At 39.8% G+C, this 22,593-nt stretch overlaps 3 protein-coding genes and 1 long non-coding RNA gene across 4 annotated transcripts in view; 2 read left to right on the top strand and 2 right to left on the bottom strand.

Annotated features, from left to right (window-relative positions):
• The window catches only part of LOC115268983 (uncharacterized), a 50,952-nt gene that overhangs the window by 7,934 nt on the left and 20,425 nt on the right, over window positions 1-22,593 (bottom strand). The window lies entirely within an intron of this gene.
• Window positions 8,171-14,437, bottom strand: LOC109422005 (V-type proton ATPase subunit d 1). The gene is made up of 3 exons (XM_019696649.3): window positions 14,146-14,437; window positions 9,166-9,674; window positions 8,171-9,109 (listed from the first exon to the last, which is right to left on the bottom strand). The coding sequence occupies exons 1-3, from the start codon at window positions 14,264-14,266 to the stop codon at window positions 8,693-8,695; spliced, it is 1,047 nt and encodes a 348-aa protein (XP_019552194.1). The 5' UTR covers window positions 14,267-14,437; the 3' UTR covers window positions 8,171-8,692.
• Window positions 14,942-15,638, top strand: LOC134285025 (uncharacterized). The gene is made up of 3 exons (XR_009996086.1): window positions 14,942-15,315; window positions 15,385-15,467; window positions 15,525-15,638. It is a non-coding gene; the product is annotated as an uncharacterized LOC134285025 (long non-coding RNA).
• The window catches only part of LOC115256872 (cytoplasmic dynein 1 light intermediate chain 1), a 47,240-nt gene continuing 46,269 nt past the window's right edge, over window positions 21,623-22,593 (top strand). The window contains exon 1 of the mRNA XM_029855947.2: window positions 21,623-22,590. Within this exon, the coding sequence (XP_029711807.1) occupies window positions 22,499-22,590 (92 nt within the window). The 5' untranslated portion in view covers window positions 21,623-22,498. The remainder of the gene's footprint in view (window positions 22,591-22,593) is intronic.

The raw sequence follows: 22,593 nt of genomic DNA, 5'->3' as shown, positions 1-22,593 counted from the left end.
TGTTCCCTCTGAAGTACACTAAGGTCTTTTTTTACACGTGTTGCGGGAGGTGTTTGTTGTGGATAACAGTGAACCGAATCTTACAGCAAACACGACGGTTACAATCTTAGTTAACTAAAAAGCTAAAAATAAAGTTTATTTGAATATTAATAAATACATTCACCTTAATTAATTTACACCTCCTCGTTCTATACTGGCAATCCCTATTCAATTAATATTCTTTTAGGTCTAGGTGTATAGTATTGAACCGCAGGGGTTCTCAAGTATTGTGTACTCCAAAAGTTACACATAATTGTTATCCATGTCTGGGATTCGGGTTGAAGAATTACAATTAACCCTTATGTGGCCGACAGAGTACCCGGGTACCCAGCACCCATTCAAAATACACGGTGTAGAAAGAAGCAAAAAGTTTGTCGGACACATAACGGTTAAACACTGGTTATCTTCATAGTCATAACATTTCTATTTTATTTAAATCCGTATCATACAATCATCTCCGTATATTACTTCCTTCTCTCATCACTTTCTCTTTACTCTTCTCTCTTTTATGCTGTGTATGTACATTATTTTAAAATACCAGTGGTCACTACATCAAGTACATCTGAGGTTGCCTTCAAATTTAGGATACGCGACCATGCGTAACAACATGTTTTTTTACACGGCTTTTTTACACAGTTTCTCGAATTAACACGTTTTTTTACACGGATTCGCGAATTAAATAACACGGGTTTTTCAACTTTCTCGCACTAAGTGTCTAGAAGGGAACTCTTACTAAAAAAATAAAAGGGGGTTTATTGGGAAGAGTTGCAAGGTTGCGGAGTGGTAGGAGGGGGGGCGGATGATGATGTAAGAGATCTGAACCCTACAGACCTACAAGGGATGGGTGGAGTTGGTGGGGGTTCTGTTTGGTGAGTGAGGGGGGAAAGGGTGTTTAATACATTGGTGGCTATGATGGGTAAAATGGGGGTTTTCCTACAGGCGGTTTCTGCAGTATGGTTCTGTAAAGAAATAATTTAAAGATGTTCTAGGTTATCCAAAAACTTGAGTTATCCAAGGGCTTTCGCGAGTAAGCGACTTAAGATCTACAAGCGTAGTCGATGGATTGTTGTTACATCACTGTCATCATGAGCACATCAGGTCCTAAGAGCACATACTGAACATTCACTAACATTAGGCGACGGACAACACGGAACACCCAGTGGACCAGTGGAAGATTTTTCGTTTGACGAAAAGTTTCCTCCGGCTGGAGCGGGAATCGAACCCTCATTCCGTGGCACTCACAACACGCCTAAACGACTGACGCCGCTAACCGCACGGCCACGAAGCCCACCAAAGTTTTGCATTTCTCCTTCAAATCCGTCCAAAATTCCTCCTTTAAATTCATTTCCAGTTTCTCGCAGAGTTTTCTCTTGAATTATCAAAGTTTTTTCTTTTCTGGCTTTCTACAGTTTTCCCAAGTACATCCAGAGGTTTTTACGCATTTCTTCTATCTATTTACGTATTATTCTGCTAGAGTACGTACCCCCCGGACTTTCTTCCAGAGTTTCTCGCTGGATTTCTCCCGTAGATCTTTCCAAATATTTTCCTAAGTTCTTCCAGGAATTTCTCCTAGTGGTTTCAGGATAGTTTTTCAAGAGTTTCTCTAGGGATTTTCGCAGAAGTTCTTCCAGGGATTTTTTCTAGAGGCAGTTTTCAGATATTTCTCGTCGGTTTCCTTGTGGGATTTCGCACGTTATTTCTCTCGGGATTATTTTTAGAGTTTTTCAGAGTTCCTCCTTAAATTTCCTTAAATTTTCACTCAGGATTTCTTCAGTGCCCCACACAATGCATACGTTTGCCTATGAGAGACAGCAGTTTGACACATTTTCCATGGGAAAACTGTCAGAAAAACGCAAACCTCGACGGAACGGACGCTATGTGTTCCAGGCTTTCCATAGTTCCTCTCGATAAGTCTTTGCAGAGATTTTCGCAAAATTTGACCGAGATTTCTTCAGATACTTTTCAAAGAATTTCTTACAAGAAATCTCGTAAGTTATCCCAGGAGATATTCCGAGAAAAACTCCTTGAAAAAATCCCGAATGAACTCCGGAAGTAATTTTTAAAGAAATTCCAAAGAGGAGCATCCAGAATGTCGGGATAGTTTCTGGTAGAGGTTCTGAAAAGAGCTCTGGAAATATGAAAATCTATAAGAAAATAATCTCAGGTGAAACACTGCAAGAAATTAGATAATCAACTACAAGGAAAAGCCTTGGAAAATATTCGAAAAAAAATCACGGGACGAACTCCATAAGAAACACCAGCTGTAGCTCCTGCAGAAATCCCAGAAGATTCTGTAAAACATCTTAGGAGAAAGTCCAGTTTGTCAGAATCAGAAGCTCCGAAAAATCTCAAAAGAAATCTCGCGACTACATTTGGGAAATATACCAGCTGAAACTTCTGTAGAAATAGAAGGAAAAGAAAGCTATCGGAAACTACTTGAAGAAATTACAGGAAAGACTTCGGAAGAAATCCCGGAAAGAGTAGTAGTTTTCATACTAACATAAAATGCTAAAATCTATCAAATTTGATTAGGTAAAACGAAATATTTTGTATGAGTCGTTAATTTAGATGTTAATTGACCAATTAACCTTTTGATTGCTTAAAAAAATACTTTCTTGCTGAATGGCTTGCTGTCAAAAGAGCCCAAAATCGCATATTTTGCCCTATAAATTTAGGTATAGCTCAAAATTGTGACGTGTTAGAGCAAATCTGAGCCCGGATTCGGATTCAGCGGCCCAAAACCCTTCGGAGACACATAAGTTTGTTCTTGAGACAAAAAAATGTTGCACTGTGAGTGAAAAACTCCATAAACAGCAGTCCAGCAGACGTGTTGGGACAAGACTCTATACCCACTGAGGGATGATCATTGTCAGACACATATTTATCACACAGTTCCCGCAGCCAATAATTAGTGAAAACCTCCATAAACAGCAGTCAGTTACCGAGCGGATGCTGTACTAGGAAAATCTCTAGAGAAATTATGTATGATCCCCGTAAAAATTCCAGAAGAAATCAATCGGAATTCCGGAAGATTCTCAGGGAAGAATCCAGGGAAGAAATGTTCGAATCTAGGAAAAATGCTGGTAGGAATTCAAAAAGAAATACCAATGGCGTGAAAAAATACAGAAGAAATCTAGTAAAAGAAACTCTGGGAGGAATTTCAAGAGGTATTTCCAAAGAAATTCCAGAAAGACAGAAATTCTGGAAAATCCGTTGTAGCCATTTTTTTAGATGGATACACTAACCCTAAACAATCGATTTTTTTTTAATTTAGACCCATGATGTAGTAAACTCTGTGGACTCCATTTCTGAGTAGATCTACAAGTATTGAAATTCGCTACTTTTTATTCATGCGACCCAATGTTTTATTGTTTTTTTCATTGGTCCAAAATTTCCCTGAGTTTTCACGATATTCCCTGAGGATTCCCGATTTTCCAGTTTTTCCAGGTAGTAGACACCCTGTACTATCTATAATTACAGCGTATCAGTAATGAAACAACAATCCATTGATTACGTTTGTAGATCTTAAAGCCTTCACTCGCGGAAGTTCATGGAAGACCTAGCATATCTTTGGAAATTAATTCTCTTCAGCACAATGCTCAATGAACCTGTAGGATATTGCACCGTATCAGAAATGTAACAACAATTATTAGAGAATATTAAAGCCTCGTAGGTATCAAAGCTCTTACTCGCGGAAGTTCTTGGGGGTCCTGGAACATCTTTCTCTACACCACTAACATTAATTTTATAATGCTTTTGAAAAATTCTTCAACACCTATTCTTCAAAACCAAACATAAATTACTCTGCATAACTACGTCAAAACAATCATGAACCCGCCATAAGACGAAAGGGGCCCATCCTATGATAAACTTGGAGAACTAATTTTAAGATTCTCCAAAAACTGTTGTACTTCACAAGTTGTCTTCTAGGCGAATTGGTATCTTCTTGTTGAGCTCTTCAAATGTACCATAAAACGATAATAATATTGACTGCTGCTGGCCCAAGTACAGATGACAGTTCTCTTAGGTATGCTAGATCTTCCTTTGCATCAGTAGTGGTAAATAGTTTTGCACAGAGCTCAAATGGGATTTCAAAACCTTTTTTTATGTAAGGGTGGAAAAAATGGCGATGTAGCATACCTTAGAAGCTGTCATCTATACTTGGGCTGCTGGCAGCTTCTGTTGCTGCTGCAGGAAAAGTAAATTGATTCGGGAAAAAACTTCATGGAAATATATGACAAAACATTACAATTGGAATTAATTTTTAAAACAAAATGGGAATATTTCCGTAGTGTAACAAGGTTGTCAACTACCGTGTCATAAAAACAAATAAAACCAAGATTGTTACTTGGGCCATGCTCCATAGACCTGTGGGGTGTTGACAGCCTCCTTAATCCTTCGCTTCGTCCGTCTAAACAGTCCTTAACACCCCAAAATATCCTCTGAAATCTTCCTTGGAACCAGTATGTAATATGCACTAAGGTACACCGGGGCAAGATGAAACAGCGGGTCTACATGATGTTGTCTATTAATGATAAACAGTTAGTTTTTGATTCAAACAATCTCTTAGCGATGGATAAATTTCCAAATTGTATTGAAATCTATTTTAAAACTTCGCGTTTCAACTTGCCACGGTGTACCTTATGCTCCCCATAACCCATTCCTTGCCCACTGCCCCACTAATCCCAACAATCAACCATTACTATACTACCCCCTCCCTTTGGTCTTTAACTCTCTAAGACAATCATCGGATAACCGAAGGTAAGGACCTTTTTAATTATTTTCAGATTTCCCACGTTTTTTTACACGGGTTCCCAAATTAGCACGGGTTTTTACACAGTCGTATCCCCGTGTAAAAAAAAACTTAGTTTATATATTTTGAACACCCGGTGTTCAAACGAGATTGAAACTACTTTCGAAACATCTGTCACTTCAATCATTGAAGTTCAATGTACTGGATCACATCCTATATTACTAAGTACTACAAGTACAAGTAAGTACAAGTCTTGATTGACAAAGGCTGATTAAACGAACTTGGCGAATTTAATGCGCTAGAATGATAAACGTAGGCCCGCATTAAGGATTGTGTGGGTCCGGGGCCGAAGCGAATGTGGAGGCCCCTCGGAGGTACAAATGCGATAAGCAGAAAAGTTTTTCTTAGTGCTTGAACAAAATGAAAAATAAAGTAAATGTGTAGCAAGCAAAAATGGTTTTTGTGGGGCCCCTAAAATGTGGGGCCCGGGGCCCTGCCCCCCCTTAGATCCGGCCCTGGATATACGTGTTTGTTTACATCTTCAAATTTCCTCAGCACCACCATGACCATAGACAAATTTCGGAATTTTCAGCCCTCGACAGGTAGGGTAATGGTCGAATGTTGGACCCCTAGAGGACATTAGTTTGAATTTAAGCTAAAATCAAACACAACACACAATGATGATGTTGGTATGACCGTAAAAGCCTCCACTGTCCGTCAAAAATACCCACAAGGTCATTTCTGGCAGAAAATTTGATGAAAATAACTGATTTTTGAAGCATTAGTTTTCACTATTTTGGACACCCCAATTTATTTGGACCCTCTTAAGTATATATTTTGGACACCCGGTGTTTAAACCTAACTATTTTCGAAGAATCTGCCACTTGGATATGCTGGATCACATCCTAATTACTTGATTGACAAAGGCTGATTAAACGAACTTGGCGAATTTAATGCGCTAGAATGACAAACGTAGGCCCGCATTAAGGATTGTGTGGGTCCGGGGCCGAAGCGGATGTGGAGGCCCGGAGGTACAAATGCGATAAGCAGAAAAGTTTTTCTTTGTTTTTGAACAGTGCTTGAGCAAAATGAAAAATAAAGTACCGTGACCGCGCCTAATTCCAATCAGCTCCTAATTCCGTTCACACGAATCAAAACACCGAGTACTTGCCAAAATTTCTGCAAATCTTTAGCAAATTGATTTTTGTAATTTTCAATAATTATGTCCACGCCAGAATATAATCAAAAAGTTAATGGGTTTCTTGTGTATTATTGTGAAAATACATTAAATGCCATTAATTATCCAATCGGCCGCCATATTACTTTTTTTTCTTTTGCGGACCTGTGAATTGCATCAATTTATACATTTAATGTATTTTCATTGAAATACTAACAAAATCAATCAAAAAAACATCATAGCAGAACAACAATGGACATATTTTTATAAATTTAACATCAAATCAACTTTTCGAAGAAGACTTCTGATACTAGAAATGAAAAAGGCACATGACCGGAATTAGGATACCGTGACCGCGCCTAATTCCAATCAGCTCCTAATTCCGTTCACACGAATCAAAACACCGAGTACTTGCCAAAATTTCTGCAAATCTTTAGCAAATTGATTTTTGTAATTTTCAATAATTATGTCCACGCCAGAATATAATCAAAAAGTTAATGGGTTTCTTGTGTATTATTGTGAAAATACATTAAATGCCATTAATTATCCAATCGGCCGCCATATTACTTTTTTTTCTTTTGCGGACCTGTGAATTGCATCAATTTATACATTTAATGTATTTTCATTGAAATACTAACAAAATCAATCAAAAAAACATCATAGCAGAACAACAATGGACATATTTTTATAAATTTAACATCAAATCAACTTTTCGAAGAAGACTTCTGATACTAGAAATGAAAAAGGCACATGACCGGAATTAGGATACCGTGACCGCGCCTAATTCCAATCAGCTCCTAATTCCGTTCACACGAATCAAAACACCGAGTACTTGCCAAAATTTCTGCAAATCTTTAGCAAATTGATTTTTGTAATTTTCAATAATTATGTCCACGCCAGAATATAATCAAAAAGTTAATGGGTTTCTTGTGTATTATTGTGAAAATACATTAAATGCCATTAATTATCCAATCGGCCGCCATATTACTTTTTTTTCTTTTGCGGACCTGTGAATTGCATCAATTTATACATTTAATGTATTTTCATTGAAATACTAACAAAATCAATCAAAAAAACATCATAGCAGAACAACAATGGACATATTTTTATAAATTTAACATCAAATCAACTTTTCGAAGAAGACTTCTGATACTAGAAATGAAAAAGGCACATGACCGGAATTAGGATACTACAGGTTGTACTTGCTCCTAATTCCAATCACCATGTAAATGCAAAGGAAACTATGAAAAAATCTGCAGTACAATCGAAACAACCAACTCCAGCATCAGTCAAGGGTCCCTGACGATTGATGTTTGGTTCATATCATTGGTTAGTAACCCCAGCTAGCAAGCATAAATTGTGGTGTCGTAGGTTTAAAGATTTATAGATGACGTCAAACCCGACATAAACCTATCATTGACCTGTTTTTATTTTGGTCCCCAAACCCAACATAGACCCAACAGTTATGCGATGTGGGCCCAACATTGGTCCAACATTGGTCCAACATTCGATACAATTTAACCCGACTTTGACGCGACGTTTGACACTTTTTCAGTCTGGTGGAATTTTGCAGTTTTCCCAGAAAGCTCTCAAAAACGCAACAACATTAAAACAATCCAATGTTATTACTTCAAATTATTATAGAACAAAAATGTATTGATAAGTAAACAAATGTATTTCGACATATAAAATATAAATATAGCTATAACAACCTATGATAATATGATTATTTTGTCAACTTGATAATTACTTGGAATGACCGGAATTAGGAACACAAGTGAACGAAATTAGGATCATTCTGATTGGAATAAGGAACAACAACTTGATTTAAATAGCGGCCATTTTCAAAATAAGTGGAGTGCTTGCAACCTTGATTATATTTTTCCAGCAGTATAGAGACATAATGAAACAGCGTTGCAAAATTAGAGCCACTAAATGCAGAACATGAATTTCCTACAGCTATTAGACTTAGTTCATCGCCTTAAGTGAACGGAATTAGGTACAGTCACGGTAAATAAGTAAATGTGTAGCCCCCTCCCCTTAGATCCGGCCCTGGAGAAACGTTTTTGTTTACATCTTCAAATTTCCTCAGCACCACCATAGACAAATTTCGGAATTTTCAGCCCTCGACAGGTACATCTCGAGTTGCAGATATCCTACAAGGAAGGAAATTTCGGATTGAATTATGGACAAAAACGATATTTTCCAGGGCGTCTAAACGTTATATATTTCACCACTTTACATTTAAGTATGTAGGTTTATCGATGTGGGGATACCTAGGTGATCCATCTAGATATTTATATAATACATAATATGATTTTACTTTCTTATCGACATATATTGTACGTAATCCAAAAGGCGAATGAATTGTGTACAAATAAAATAGAAATTTTGTTTTAAAAGCAAGTGTATACAAAAAACAAACAACAGAAACGGCGGCTTCGATCTCTACACATTCTCAATAGAATAAACGAAAGTTTAGAGAAAATATATTCTACCAATTCACAATTATTAGCGTAATTTTCTTTCACAATGTGACAACTTCGAAAGAGGAAACAATACTTTTGGGTTGATTATTTTCGTTTCCAACTTACCTTGCGGATGTTGCGGATGTTCTCGATATCAACAAGCGCAGATGGCGGAATGTGTGTTCAAACTTTCTATCCTTGCTGGTAAATGGATGTTGGTGCTTAACGACTAATGACCACAACAACACTCCCACCTTAGAAAATCGGAATATAGTTGTCGATCTTGGCGCGGTGCTTCTGGGCCACGCATTCCGCAATCCAGACAATGTTGCGGCACTCCTGCTCCTTCAGCTTCAGATACGAGTAGAACACCCCGAAGTGGAACTGCTGCATGAAGGCGTACACGTTGAGCTTGACCTCGTGCTCGTAGAACTTGTCCTCGAGCGTTTTGTCGCCGGGGTTGTTGCCCGATCCGTCGAACAGGGCAGCGTACTCGGCGTAGTACTCGGCCACGGCTTTGACCTGCTCGTAGTCATCGGCGCGGGCCAGCGCGGCCAAACCATCCGGATTCATGCGGCCGCAACGCGGGTACAGCTTGGCACGGTCGTCCTTGGACAGCTCGGTGCCGAACGAGTTGATGGTGATGATGATGGCCCGACGATCGGCCTCGAACTGCGGGAATAAGAGTGAGTAAATCTAGCTCGAACGTCGAGTTTAAAGTAACTTACAGCCAAGATCTCGCACATAACATCGGCGGTGGTGCCACCGATGTTCTTGCAGAACTCGTAGAACGCCTCCAGGTACGCCTTGTACAGCGTGTTACGGATGATCTCGATGTTCATCTCGTCCAGATCCTGCTCGGAGATGCAATCGACGAAGAACGGAGCCAGCGGCGTGTCGACCAGCACGGCGTTGTACAGCTCGGCCGGAGTGGCCGCCACGTGGATGGCCTCCATCTGCTCGAAGCTACCGAGCGGGTGGCACTTGGGAATCAGCTCCGAGATCGGGCGCTGGTGCAGAGTACCGGTGATCAGCAGAATGATGTTGTCGATCATGTAGCTGTAGGTGATGAAGTCCAGGAACGTGGACAGCGGTTCGACCGCGTGGTTACGCATATGCTGGAACTCAATGACGAGCTTCTCGCGCAGCTTGTCGTCGATCACGGAAACCGCCAGCGGTGACGGCTCGTTGGCCAGGAACTGGCCATAGTCGGTACCCTGCAGGTGCAGTTTCAAATCTGTGGGCGAGAAGGCATGTCCCGTTTTGATATTCGCATCTACCTAGCTTATTACCATATGTCAAGTAAACAGCTTCTGCCACGACGCTTCGTCTCTCAGGCAGGTGCTATGGGATTAATAAACCCCAAGACCTTCCCAGGTTCTGCAGACCAGATCTGACTGGGTTGCAAGCAACCACTATTTAGAAATCTGCCTGCGCGTGTATAAAGCACCACAACTGCAAAGCAAATGTTCCGAGGTTTCACGTTCCGTATTACAGAAATGACAGATATCCCTCTGAATCTGGCAAATATTTTTCAAGTGATGCCTGCTCGGGCAGTGTCCAGTTACTAGGCCAGTGTATGTAAATAGCGCTCTCTTGTTGAGCTCTAAAAGCTTTTTGGTTTTATAAGCATTTGGTGTTATAAATCGACTGATTACAATTTTTGACATCCATCCAATTAAATATCACCCTCTGCTCAGCCCAGCATTTTAGGCTCATTTTAATTGTACAGTTTGATATACCACAGAATGCCCAAGTAACAGAACTAGCTGAATAACAGTTTCTTAAGCTAAAGTTTGCTTAAGAGTAGTTTGTTCCACTCTTGTACAGCAAAAATGTATCTTGGGTGGTTCTGGGCCAGCAAACTGTAAATTGGAACCACTTTTAGCAAGCTCGTCTGCCGTTTCATTCCCTTCAATGCCACAGTGACCTGGAACCCAGTAAAAGTTTACTGAATTCCCTTGGCACAGCCTGCGCAGTGAAAGAATGCATTCCCAGACAAGCTTTGAAGTACATTTGTAAGCGCACAATGCTTTTAGTGCAGCTTGACTATCTGAGAAAATACAAATATTTGCATATCTGTATTTTCACTCAAGGCAGATATTTGTGCATTTCAAAATAGCAAGAATCTCCGCTTGAAACACCGTATGATAGTGTCGCATCGCCAATGAAATTTGTATTCCAGGGCCGTAGATTCCTGCTCCCGTTTTTATTCCAACTTTTGAGCCATCTGTAAAGAATTTGATTGAACCCTGACGAACAGTGGGACCTCCGACTTCCCAATCTGCGCGAGTTGTTTCGTGCAACTTGTAGGGAACATCATGGTTCTCCACAGGTTTCATCCAGTCTATAATCATGTTCATTCTGGCCTATTTTGGAAGTATTGTGAAATGCTCAGGTGATCAACAAGATCACCTGGCATAAACTCGTTTAAGTCTCAGCAATTCCTTTTCTGCTTCTAATTGCACGTGCTTGTGCAAAGGTATCAGATTGAGAATCGCATCTAAAGCTTTTGATGGAGTGCTACGCATCGCTCCTGTAACAGCAATGGACGCAAGACGTTGAATTTTCGCAAGCTTTGATTGAGTGGTAGCCTCCTTTGTTTTTGGCCACCAGACAAATGAAGCATACGTCACTTCTGGGCGAATTACCTATGGCAGTATAAATCCACATTACCATTTTTGGTTTCAATTCCCACTTGCTGCCAACAGTTTTGGAGCATAACCAGAACGCACTTGTTGCCTTACCGATCACGGACTCAATTTGAGCACTCCAGGTCAGTTTGGCATCCAAAATCAAACCTAAGTATTTGACTCGATCAATAGGATGAATTTGTATCCCTCCAAGCCGAAAAGCTTTTAGGTTGATCTTCCTTCTCCTAGTGAAAGGGACAATTACGACTTTTAACGGGTTGATGCTAAGGCCCTCCTTAATACACCATGAATGTGTATAGTTTAGGGCCCTTTGCTTTCTCTCCGAAACAGTTTCGTCATATTTTCCTCTCACTATTATGACTATATCGTCTACAAAGCCCACAACTTCGAAACCTCTTTCCTTCAAGCTTCTTAGAAGATCGTCTACAAATAAGGACCACATTAGTGGTGAAAGGACTCTTCCTTGAGGGCAACCCTTTGTTGCCCTTACTATTATAGAAGAACTTTCCAGCTCAGAGATTATTTCTCTTTTTGCAAGCACTGTATAAATTTAATGTATGATACATTGGTCGAAATTTTTATTCTCCATGGCACGCTTCATAGATGAATAGGAGGCATTATCGAATGCTCCTTCTAGATATAGAGTGGCGCATAGAGTAATTTCTTTTGCTGAAAACGATTTTTCCACCTTTGTTACTAGCGAATGAAGTGCTGTAATTGTTGACAAACCACATTGATAAGCAAACTGAAAGTCAGATAGGGGATACTCTTTTATGTAACAAGAATTGATGAAATCCTTCTGTTATATTCGGGTGAATAGCCAGAACCCCTTCAGAGAGAGTTATGTAAATACGATAAGTGAGAGAGAAAACGAAAAGTTACTGTTCGGGTTGATCCAATAAACGCAGGCCGAAGTCGGTCTCTTGTCTTTTGAAAGCCAAACCTAGTGGACGTGTTTTTTATTCTTAAAGCTTTTGAAAAACCCCAAGTTGAACACTTCACCTTCAAAACCTTTTCCATAGTCTTCAACAAAACTTAAGAAAGACTAATTGGTCTATATGCTTTCGGATGCGTCTTGTCTCGCTTCCCTTTTTTCATATAAAAATAACCTTTACAAGTCTCCATTTTGATGGTACGTAATTCAATCTTAATTTAGCCTTGAACATCTCAATTAGTGATGGAACCAACACCGCTTCTCCATTTTGAATCAGTGCTGGAAATATTCCATCAATTCCTGCAGATTTAAAAGGCTGAAAAGATCTAATTGCATTTTCCACTGTGGCCTTCGTGAAGGTTTCATCAGCTAAATCTGAGGCGGTGTTTATTGTGCTAGTTGGCTCCGAAGGGTTTATACTAAGACATCCTTCACCTTCCACAGATATAGTATCATTGGAATCCACACTTAGAACCGAACATGGAAAATGTGTTTCCATAATTAAATCCAAGGTTTCACGAGGAGTTTTGGTAAAAGCTCCATCGTCACGCTTCAGGTTTCCCAATTCATTTGCGTGATCTTTTGCAAGCGTTTTTGTAGTCTTGAAACTACAGGAGTACTGTTTATGTTTTCACATGCCAGCACCCAAAATTTTCTTTTAGATTTTTGGCATTTCGTTGTTGTACTCAGTCAGGGCATTCCTATACTGAGTCCAATCTCCCGTTTGTTTCGATCTATTGAACATTTTACGACAAAATTTTCTAAGGCGATTCAGTTTAAAGTTCCACCATGGCACGTCTCTAGTGGAAGACGATTGTATGATGGGACAACTGCTGTTAAAGGAATTTTCATTTACCCTTTGAGTAAAGGATTCCAACTTTTGGGTTGAATCAATAGTTTTTCCCATTGTTAATGAATGCATATTCAACAATTCTACATATTGATCCCAGTTTGTCTTCCTGGGATTTCTAAATGCGGTTCTAGAATAATCTCCACTACTCCAGTTGAAGATTATGTGTTTATAATAAGAAAGAGAAATATCATCTGACACATGCCAGTTTGTGATCTTGTCAAAGATTGCAGCATTGCACAGTGTTAGATCCAAGACCTCTTATCTTATTACATTTGAAAAAGTAGGTTCATCACCATTATTGCAAATGTCTATATTGTTCGAAGACAGATACTCTAATAGTGACTCACCTCGATTGTTAATATCCGTACTACCCCAAACCGTGTGATGCGCATTGGCGTCACAGCCAATGATAAACGATTTGTTGTTTTCTTTACAGAATTGAACAAATGATGCGATCTCAGGAGGAGGTACCTCAGGAACATCACCAAAAAAGTAAGCTGAAGCCACAGCGATCACAGTTTTACCCCTAGTGGTTGGTACCTCTACCATGATAGAAACAATGTTCCTTCTGAAGAACTCTGTAATAGGATAGCATTTTAACGTTTTACGTATTAAGACAGCAGTTCTGGGAGAATCTTGTTGCTCATCATAAAATAATTTGTGTCACAATCCCAAGAATCTTGGCCAAAGTCCATACAAATTTTAAATTTTTTGTATGGATGAAAGTCTACGAGGGGGGGGGGGAGGTCTGATATGGCCAAATTTTGGTCTACGTGAATAGTAGTGCCTCAAGATCCACAGCGGAACCGGAGGAACTCCGGTAATCTCAATCGTCCGACCGATTCCAAAAGTTGCAGTTTGTACGACAGTTTTCCGAGGACAACTAGTTTTTGTATAAATAGTTTACTTTAGGTTATGCAATGACTGGTACAGGCACCCTACTATATAAAGTTATTATTAAGAATACAAAAATTTAAACATTAGAAAACTGATCTTAACACACAAGCTTTTATTTCAACAGTGGAACTGTTGACTAACAATAAAAATATTTCAACCATCGACTCGCCCCTCGTCTTGAATCATTGTCGCTGGCTCGTACGTACACCCTCTTCATATGATAAGGTCATATGATCAACCAAGATGGAAATTTTCACGCAACAAACTTTTTCGTTTTTCTCTCACAAATTTCCCTTGTTGAACCACACATTTTCCGGAACGGATGCACTCCAAGAAACAACCCCAACGACCCACCGTATCGATTATTTACCTTCGAGCGTTTCGCACTGGACCAGATTGAGGTAGTCCGCCTGCTTGAGGATTCCGCACTTGAAGCCACGGCAGAGGCCCTCCAGGTAGCCACCGTCGATGTTGAACATGAATCCCGGCATCCTTATGCTGTTTTGCTGTTCCTGCTGTCTTCACTTGAACTCTTCACGGGAGGAGGTTTCCGTTCGGGGACCGATTTTCCTTCCAGGGACGACGAAACTTTTCTTCCAGGCGACGGACGACGTCGAGTGCGACTTTGCTGAGAGATGCGATTTTCTTCTCTGAAAAGTGTCATATGACTTACCAGGGGCGTAGGCGGACGGCTGCTGATGGCATTCGCAGGTGGGGGCTCTGTTTTGGCTATAGATAGTAGAGTAAACATAGATCCGCGGACATCGCTGAGTGAAATGTTTCAAGCGTGTGAATAGTATTTTTCAAGAGTGCGACGGTTGAATATGACGTCATGCGCCCCATTGGTGTTGTTGGAATCATGACGTCATGCTCGTTTGGATACAGATTTTGACAGTTCGTTTGGATACAACGGATTCATCATCACGGATCTATGTTAACTCTACTATCTATAGTTTTGGCTATAGATAGTAGAGTAAACATAGATCCGCGGACATCGCTGAGTGAAATGTTTCAAGCGTGTGAATAGTATTTTTCAAGAGTGCGACGGTTGAATATGACGTCATGCGCCCCATTGGTGTTGTTGGAATCATGACGTCATGCTCGTTTGGATACAGATTTTGACAGTTCGTTTGGATACAACGGATTCATCATCACGGATCTACACGCTAAGATCAGTTTACCCATAAATGGGTAGTTCATTAACCCATATTTGGGTTTCATATACATTACCCATAATATGGGTAAAATATACCTTCGAAAAACGGTAAAATTTACCCATATTATAGGTAAAATCGCTATACCCAAATATGGGTAAATGAACTTACCCATATTTGGATGAAAATTTTCAAGTTAGCAACTTTTCTCGGAATGCATTAGTGCGCCATCATAACACTATCGGGATATTTTAGATATTTTGATTTCCACGGCACCGCTAGCCAGTCGAGGTCCTTCAGCATCAGGTTTAATGACCGATACCGCGTCCATCGGATTCCCACGCGAGTTAGAGTCGAGGTTCCCATATACATTGATATTTTGATCGGTAAGTACTTCCTGGATAAATTGATCCCGTTCAATTTTCAATTACGATGGATTTTTTTTCGTTTCACAGGGTTTGGTACACGAAGATAATGCAGGAGCAACAAATCATCATGTAGAGCTACAAGAAAGGCTACAAAAGCATGGAATTTGCAGGTAAGTTCCATAGTGACAGCATCATTTTCATTAACGACCGTAAAATAAAAATATCAGTCTTATTCCACAGTTCCGACTGCACCAAGGCTTCAACCGCCGGAAGAACGGGGAACGGAACGGAATTACATACATGGGTCGTTATGAAAACTTCAAAGAGCTCCGTCTCGGAACGTCTGTTTTCCAGGAGGAAAATGATTTAAGAGTATTTGAAATATGTAAAAATTTATTTATTATTTTCGTTTAACAATTAGATTGCAATAAACTACAAAATATGTGCAAAATTTTGTATAAATTAAATGATAAATACAAAATAGTTAACAGTTCAAAAATTTAAGAAAAGTCGAAAAGTAAACACGGTGAAATTACTCATTTATGAGTAAATCGATTTACTCATTTTTTACAAAAAGCACTTTATCCATATATGAGTAATGGGCCTTTACCCATAAAATGCGAATGTGCACTTTTCAGCGATTATGGGTAAAGTTTACCCATATTTGAGTAAACTGACCTTAGCGTGTATGTTAACTCTACTATCTATAGTTTTGGCGTTTTGGCGTGACGTTCAAACGGCGCTGGTTGATGCATTGGATAAGTACTAAAATAATCATTTCATCCCAGTGCATTTGTAAGCTTGACGTCAGTCTGATATCAGTCTTATGTCATTTTCGTTTTTGCGGCAGTGCTACACCGCTTCGTGCTACACTTTCCACTACAAAAACGAACATTTTTGGCGCAGTTGCATTGGTGTGCGTGAATAAAAACCAACATATTTACAATTTTGCAAACGCTGATTGGTGGACGCGATGTACACCTGCTACACTCCCGATTTTCTGAGTGCTGCACTACCTTGAGCGGTGCAGAAAAAGTGCTACACCGTTGCAGCACGAAAATCAAAAACGAACGCTTTCGGTGCAAATTGCTGCACTGGTGTAGCACCACCGCAAAAACGAAAACGACATTAGAGAGCTTGACATCAGACTGATGTAAGACTGACGGTCAGTCTGATGTCATACGGTTCTGCACCGTTTGCGTCAAGTTGTCGGGTTTCGAATATTACGAGTTGCACGAAACCGCCAAACTACCTAAAATTGAGTTCTCTTGACGCAATTCCATAGTTCAGGCCAAACAGATCTAAAGGTCCTATCTGCAGATGAGAGGCTCTCTTTGGTTTCTCTCTATTTCGTTAATATCTCAGCTGTTTATTTAAATTATGATTATTTATCTCCTTGCATAGAACGATGGTCAAAACAATCGCCTTTTGATTTAACTGCAAAAGTAGTTGAAAAGTGTACCATTAGGGAAGATTCAAAAATTACTTCCATCGTTTTTCGGGATTTCTTGACCCCCCTCACCCCTCTGTCACGCAATTTCCCTATACCCAATACACTGTCACACTTTTCTAGACCCCTCACCCCTCCCCCAAATGTTGGACGTAATTTTTGAACGTTCCCTTACCATGACCATTAAATTGCAATAATGGATCACTAAAATAACAAAAACGGCCGCTATGAAATGAACAGATAGCGCCACCGTAGCCTTGTGTGTTTGACGTAACTCGACTGCTGTCGCTGTGTTACCGTCCATATACGGTGGCGCTTTGGTTTTGATGCGGTGAGTAGCAGAAAAGTCGGCTTCAATGATCCATTGAAAGAGAAAGTGAACAAAGAGAGCCTCTCAAATGCAGATAGGACCTATTAAAATGTTTGGCCTGAGTTCGGCCCCAACTCAATTTTGAGTAAACCGACATTTACCCAAAATTGGCTTATTGGGGTCAAGGACTCCCTTTGGGTAGATGCATCTCTGTTTGTTTTTGACAACATCGGTGAGCCAGAGAGGGAAAACTGTCTAATTTTGGGTAGCGAGTTTATTCGATATACTCAATTTTGAGTAAAATCGACCCACATATTATAGGTAGTTCAGGTTTTCCGTGTGGAGCTCGACGAATCAGACTGACGTAAGCCTGATGTCAAGCTAGAACGTCGAGCTCTTGTCCAACGTAGGGTCTGGGACCATTTGGGCAGGAGCACCTATTTTGGGCACTTGCTGCTATAACTAAGTCAATTTTGAGCCGATTGCCTTGATTTTTGAGTCACGATCAGATACGCACAGTATCTAGCCATGTACAGAAATTCAAATTAATCGGTTTGAAATTGACTGATTTATAGCAGCAAGTGCCCAAAATAGGTGCTCCTGCCCAAATGGTCCCAGACCCTATCTAAATACCAAGGTAATATACTCCAACTATTATTCATGTATTAGTGAGAAAAGGAAAAAAAGCAAAAAATAGTTATGAAATTTGTGCAGATTTGTATGGGTGTATCACTATTTAGCAAACTTTTATGAGAAATTAGGCTCTCACATAATAGAGGCAATTATTAAAAGGCATCTCACTAGATAAAAAGTGACTTCCATGCAATAAATCAGAAAATATCGCCATTTGTAAATCAATGACAACATTTTTTTAATTGGTTCTAAACATAGTTTTACAGCATTTAGAAACGTTCAAACTAATAAAACTTTACAAATTTTGCAGAAATAATGCCATTCTAGAGTAAAATCACTAACTTTTCATAACTAACGCAGATGTGTTAGTGGGTCTCGTTATTGACATTTGTGGGAATATCTTGTATTTAGATATGTTGGCTCTTGTCAAGCTCTTTTTACGGGGTTTCTTCTTCTTTTTTTGTGTTGATATTGTTGTTCCAGCACCAACATTTCAAAAGCGCGTAACTGTGTTTTTGTAAACAAGAGCGTGATTACTTTTGTTTACCAAAACAGTTACGCGTTTTTGAAATGTTGATGCTCAATAATTAAAAATAAAAATAAAGCCATTTATTTATTTATCAACATTGTTACGGCAGTTCGCACCGATCCCTTATAACTACGCCAACGTTGGAGTGCCCCTTGGGAGAACGTCACGTTTTATCAGGTCACGTCAAACGAAATCGTTGTTTTTGATGATCGTTTCGCATTTTGATGCGCATTTGATTGATGCGCATTTTTTTCCATGAATTAAGCAATCAAAACAAAAACATTGGCCACCATGTTGAATTGGGTTATTAAATTTTGAAAAATTTATCGATTTTATGTTTTTATACGCCATTATGATTTTTTTCACCACTATGATTTTTTTAGAACTTACACACTCAGATTTGATTACCGAAGTCGGTAAAATTTTACTGGGTTTTTGAACAGCAGAGTTAAGTCGGTAAACGATTGTGAGTACCGAAAAGTCGGTAACACTTAAAATTTCGATCTGTCAAACAAATACTGAAGTAGTCAGTAATATCTGATACACATGTTACTGTCTTTTTCGGTACTCTAAAAATTTATTTAATTGGTCTTGCTGAGTTTTTCAGTTCCGGAAATAATTTTTTTCCCTCCCGGACTTTCGATGCATTTTGCATTTCAGTCTAGGTGCTTCCGATTCATGTGTCCCTGCCGACCGCTTTTGAAAGTATTGAAAATCTACGAAGTAAATCCGACAGAACCGGAATGGCCTCAGGGCGAAGCTCCATGTGCGGGAGTCCAGTCGGTGCTTGAGTATTGTTCTATCCGGAGATGTGGCAAAATGTATTCAATTTGCTGTGTTACTTGCACTAACAAAGTCCCTGAAGATTTGTCTAGCGAATAAGGCCGTTCTACTTCTCTGGTGCAGTAGATTTCCGAATACTTACCATCAAATAAGCGGCAAGGGCACAAGAATCGGTGTTGAAAATGTTAAATCATGCAGTGAAGACAGTTTTACGGCGATAGCTCTGATGATCAAAGTTTTTTTTTCTTTTTTGACAGCTAGGAGCACGCGCGGTTTACTGTTTACATTTTACTTTAACGAAAACTCAGTAAAAACGAACCAGTGCTGAAAAGTCAGTACTGTTTTTTACTGATTCTTCGCTGAACTCAGTAAATCTTCAATTTTGCTGAACCCTCGACACAAACTGTAACCGTATTCAGCAAATATCAAAAAATATTACTGAACATCAGTAACGTTGCATGAATATGCCGAAAACTCAGTAATTCTTGCATTTTACGGTTCAAAAACCGTAAAATAAATTACCGAACAGAGAAATCGAAAATGAGTGTGTAGTACCTAAAATCAATTTCAAAGAGATTTTTTGAAATCACCTTTTGACAGCTGAGCAACTGCTTGACAGGTCCGCCCTGTACAAAATGCGACAAGGGGTGATTCGACGAATCGCTTCCATACAAACTTCAAATTGATTTTTAAATAGGTTCCCGGGCTCCAAAATTCATGAAAATTTGGATTTCTGCTCAGTTTGGCATGCAGATTCAGAATATTATCTCAACACCGCTAAAGAAGTCAATTGGGTTTTTAAATTATGAAAAATGTATCGATTTTTTGATTTTATACGAAAGAGCACCTTTTTCTGAGCCACTATGATTTTTTTTTCAGATTTTTAGAACTTTATTTTGGTACCTAAAATCAATTTCAAAGAGATTTTTTTAAATCACCTTTTGACAGCTGGGTAATTGTTTGACAGCTCCACCCAGTACAAAATGCGACGAGGGGTGATTCGACAAATCGCTCCCATACAAACTTCAAATTGATTTTTAAATAGGTTTCCGGGCACCAACATTCATGAAAATTTGGATTTCAGCTCAGTTTCGCATGCAGATTCAGAATATGGAATAATCTCAGCACCGCTAAAGAAGCCAATTCTAGATTGAGTTTAAATAAGGGCGAAAGTAACATAAGAGAGTTCTCTTCATCGACTCTCTCTTCCTCAAATTAAAGTGACAAGATGCAAGTATGGTTGCACTTTTTGGTCATAAATCGCTAGGTTGCGATGCAATCTAGCGTCTAAGTCTAAAAAAGTTCGATTGAATTTGCATCTTTGCACTTTGCATCTTGTCACTTTAATTTTCAGAAAAGAGAGTCGATGAAGAGAACTCTCTCATGTTACTTTCGCCCTTATTTAAACTCAATCTAGAATTGAATGCTGCGTTGATGATTCTGGCCCTCCGTCATCCCCCTGGTAAATCCACAATATTGGGGACTACGAAGGTGATGATTTTGTTTGCGGTTTTCTGTGGGAAAGTGAAGGAGGAAAGATTTTTTGCTTTTTTTTCACTCATACTCCCATAAGAAACCCCGTAGGAAAAGTGAGTGTTTCCCGGCTCATCAACCTTCGTAGTCCCCAATTGGGTTGTTTAGTGAATAAAATATTCCTATTTTCTATAGCCTAATCGAAAGAGCTCATTTTTCTGAGTATAACGTGATTTTATTGGATTCCAATACCTTTGTTTTGATGGTTAAATAAACGAAACAGTTTTCATTTTTGTGGATAGAATGACAGTTCAATCGATAAAGTGACAGTTCGGCCCGAACAAAAAAAAAATCCCATACAAACTTCAAATGCATTTTAAAAATAGTTCCCGGATTCCGAAAAGTATGAAATCAAGACGAACATTTGAAAAGGGCCTATCTGCTTTTTGTAAACAAACATGTTTCTGTCTCTGCAGGGCCCATCTGCATCCACCCATGCACATCAACACCCTTATCAGATACCTTGAAGAACACTCTTTATGATAAGGGTGTTGTTGTGCGTGGGTGGATGCAGATGGGCCCTACAGAGACAAAAACATGTTTGTTTACGCAAAGCAGATAGGCCCTTTTCAAATGTTCGTCTAGAAATATTGGATTTCGACTAATTGGGTTCTTTAGGGGTACCCGGATTATTTCATAATCGGATTCTCCGCCCAAAAATTATTCGAAATCCAAAATTTCATAATTTTTGGAGTCCAGGAACTATTTTTAAAATGCATTTAAAGTTTGTATGGGGAAAATTATTTGTTCGGGTCGAACTGTCACTTTATCGATTAAACTGTCATTCTATTCACGAAAATTAAAAATGTTTTGTTAATTTAACCATCAAAACAAAGGTATTGGAATCCAATAAAATCACGTTATATTCAGAAAAATTAGCTCTTTCGATTAGGATATAGAAAATAGCAATATTTTGTTCACTAAACAACCCAATTACGCCAGATTTTTTCCGTGCTGTGTACTAAAAGTGAACGTCACGCATGACCCACCCCTGCCAAAGACGCCGTTATTTTGACAGTTTTTTAGCACTATTTTGACAGTTTGTGACGTGCACAGCGTCAACGCGCAGAGAGAAAATAAAGAAGAAAATCGCGACGACGTCGTCGAAAAGGTGTGTGGAAAAAACCTCTACCACTGCGCTGCGAGCGAAAGACGAAAAAGAACAGCTAGTGAAACGGGTCATTCGTCGTGGAAAAAAATGTTTTAATCCTTCGTCGAGCGGCCTGGAATCGGTTTCGGCAGTTCCGCGTAGTGGCAAACCCCTTCGTCGGAAGTTCCGTCGTCTGTTCGTTGCGTTCGGGAGTGTTTCGAGGTGTCGAGGGCTGCTTCCAGCTTTACATTTTTCTTTTCTTTCTGCTGTCGTTCCATTTTGGCGAGAGTGTAGTGAAAACGCGAAGAAAAACCGCTCCCCTCGGGTTCCCTCCGGTAGCGTCTCGGCCGCCCCGTGCGTCGTCCGTCCGTCGAGAGTTTGGTGTGTGCATCATCGTCGTTCGAAACTTCGCCGTCTGATCTCTCATCTCGTTGGGGTTGGGGTCGGGCACACTGCAGCAGCAGCAGTGCAGGACGGGGCTCTTTTTGGGAGTCTTTTTTTCCTCGGTGGTGGAACAGTGAATGAAACGCACGAATTAGAAGAGGGCAGTGGTGGTGAAAAGAAAAGGTGAAGACAGAAGCCAACATCTGAGAGTCCCACTGTGTGTGGTGCGTCAGCAGCGATTCTCCGCTGCTGCTTTTCCTCCCGCTTGCTGCTGGCCTGTTTCTGTGCTACGCTTCTTTTTATTCCTAATCACCCCGCCGCCTCCCCCTCCCTCCCAGTTTCGCTGTGGTACAATACGGTGTTGTGTGCATTTCACGGGGGGAGGATTCGAGGATACCTGAAAAAAGATCCATCAGCTGTAGGAAATTCGTGTGGATTACTCTGGTCGCTGCCCGCTGTTGCTAGGAAATTCCTATCCACACGAACACAATGGAAATCATTAGTTCGACGACGTCGCAAGTCAATGGAATCACCACAACGACGCCCCGAAAGAAGGATATCGATCCGAAGGAGAATCTCTGGTA

The sequence above is a fragment of the Aedes albopictus genome, chromosome 1, assembly GCF_035046485.1.
Source record: "Aedes albopictus strain Foshan chromosome 1, AalbF5, whole genome shotgun sequence".
In the NCBI taxonomy this organism is placed as follows: Eukaryota; Metazoa; Arthropoda; class Insecta; order Diptera; family Culicidae; genus Aedes; species Aedes albopictus.
The sequence above is the reverse complement of the archived record's forward strand: the minus strand, read 5'-3'. Positions and strand labels throughout refer to the sequence as shown.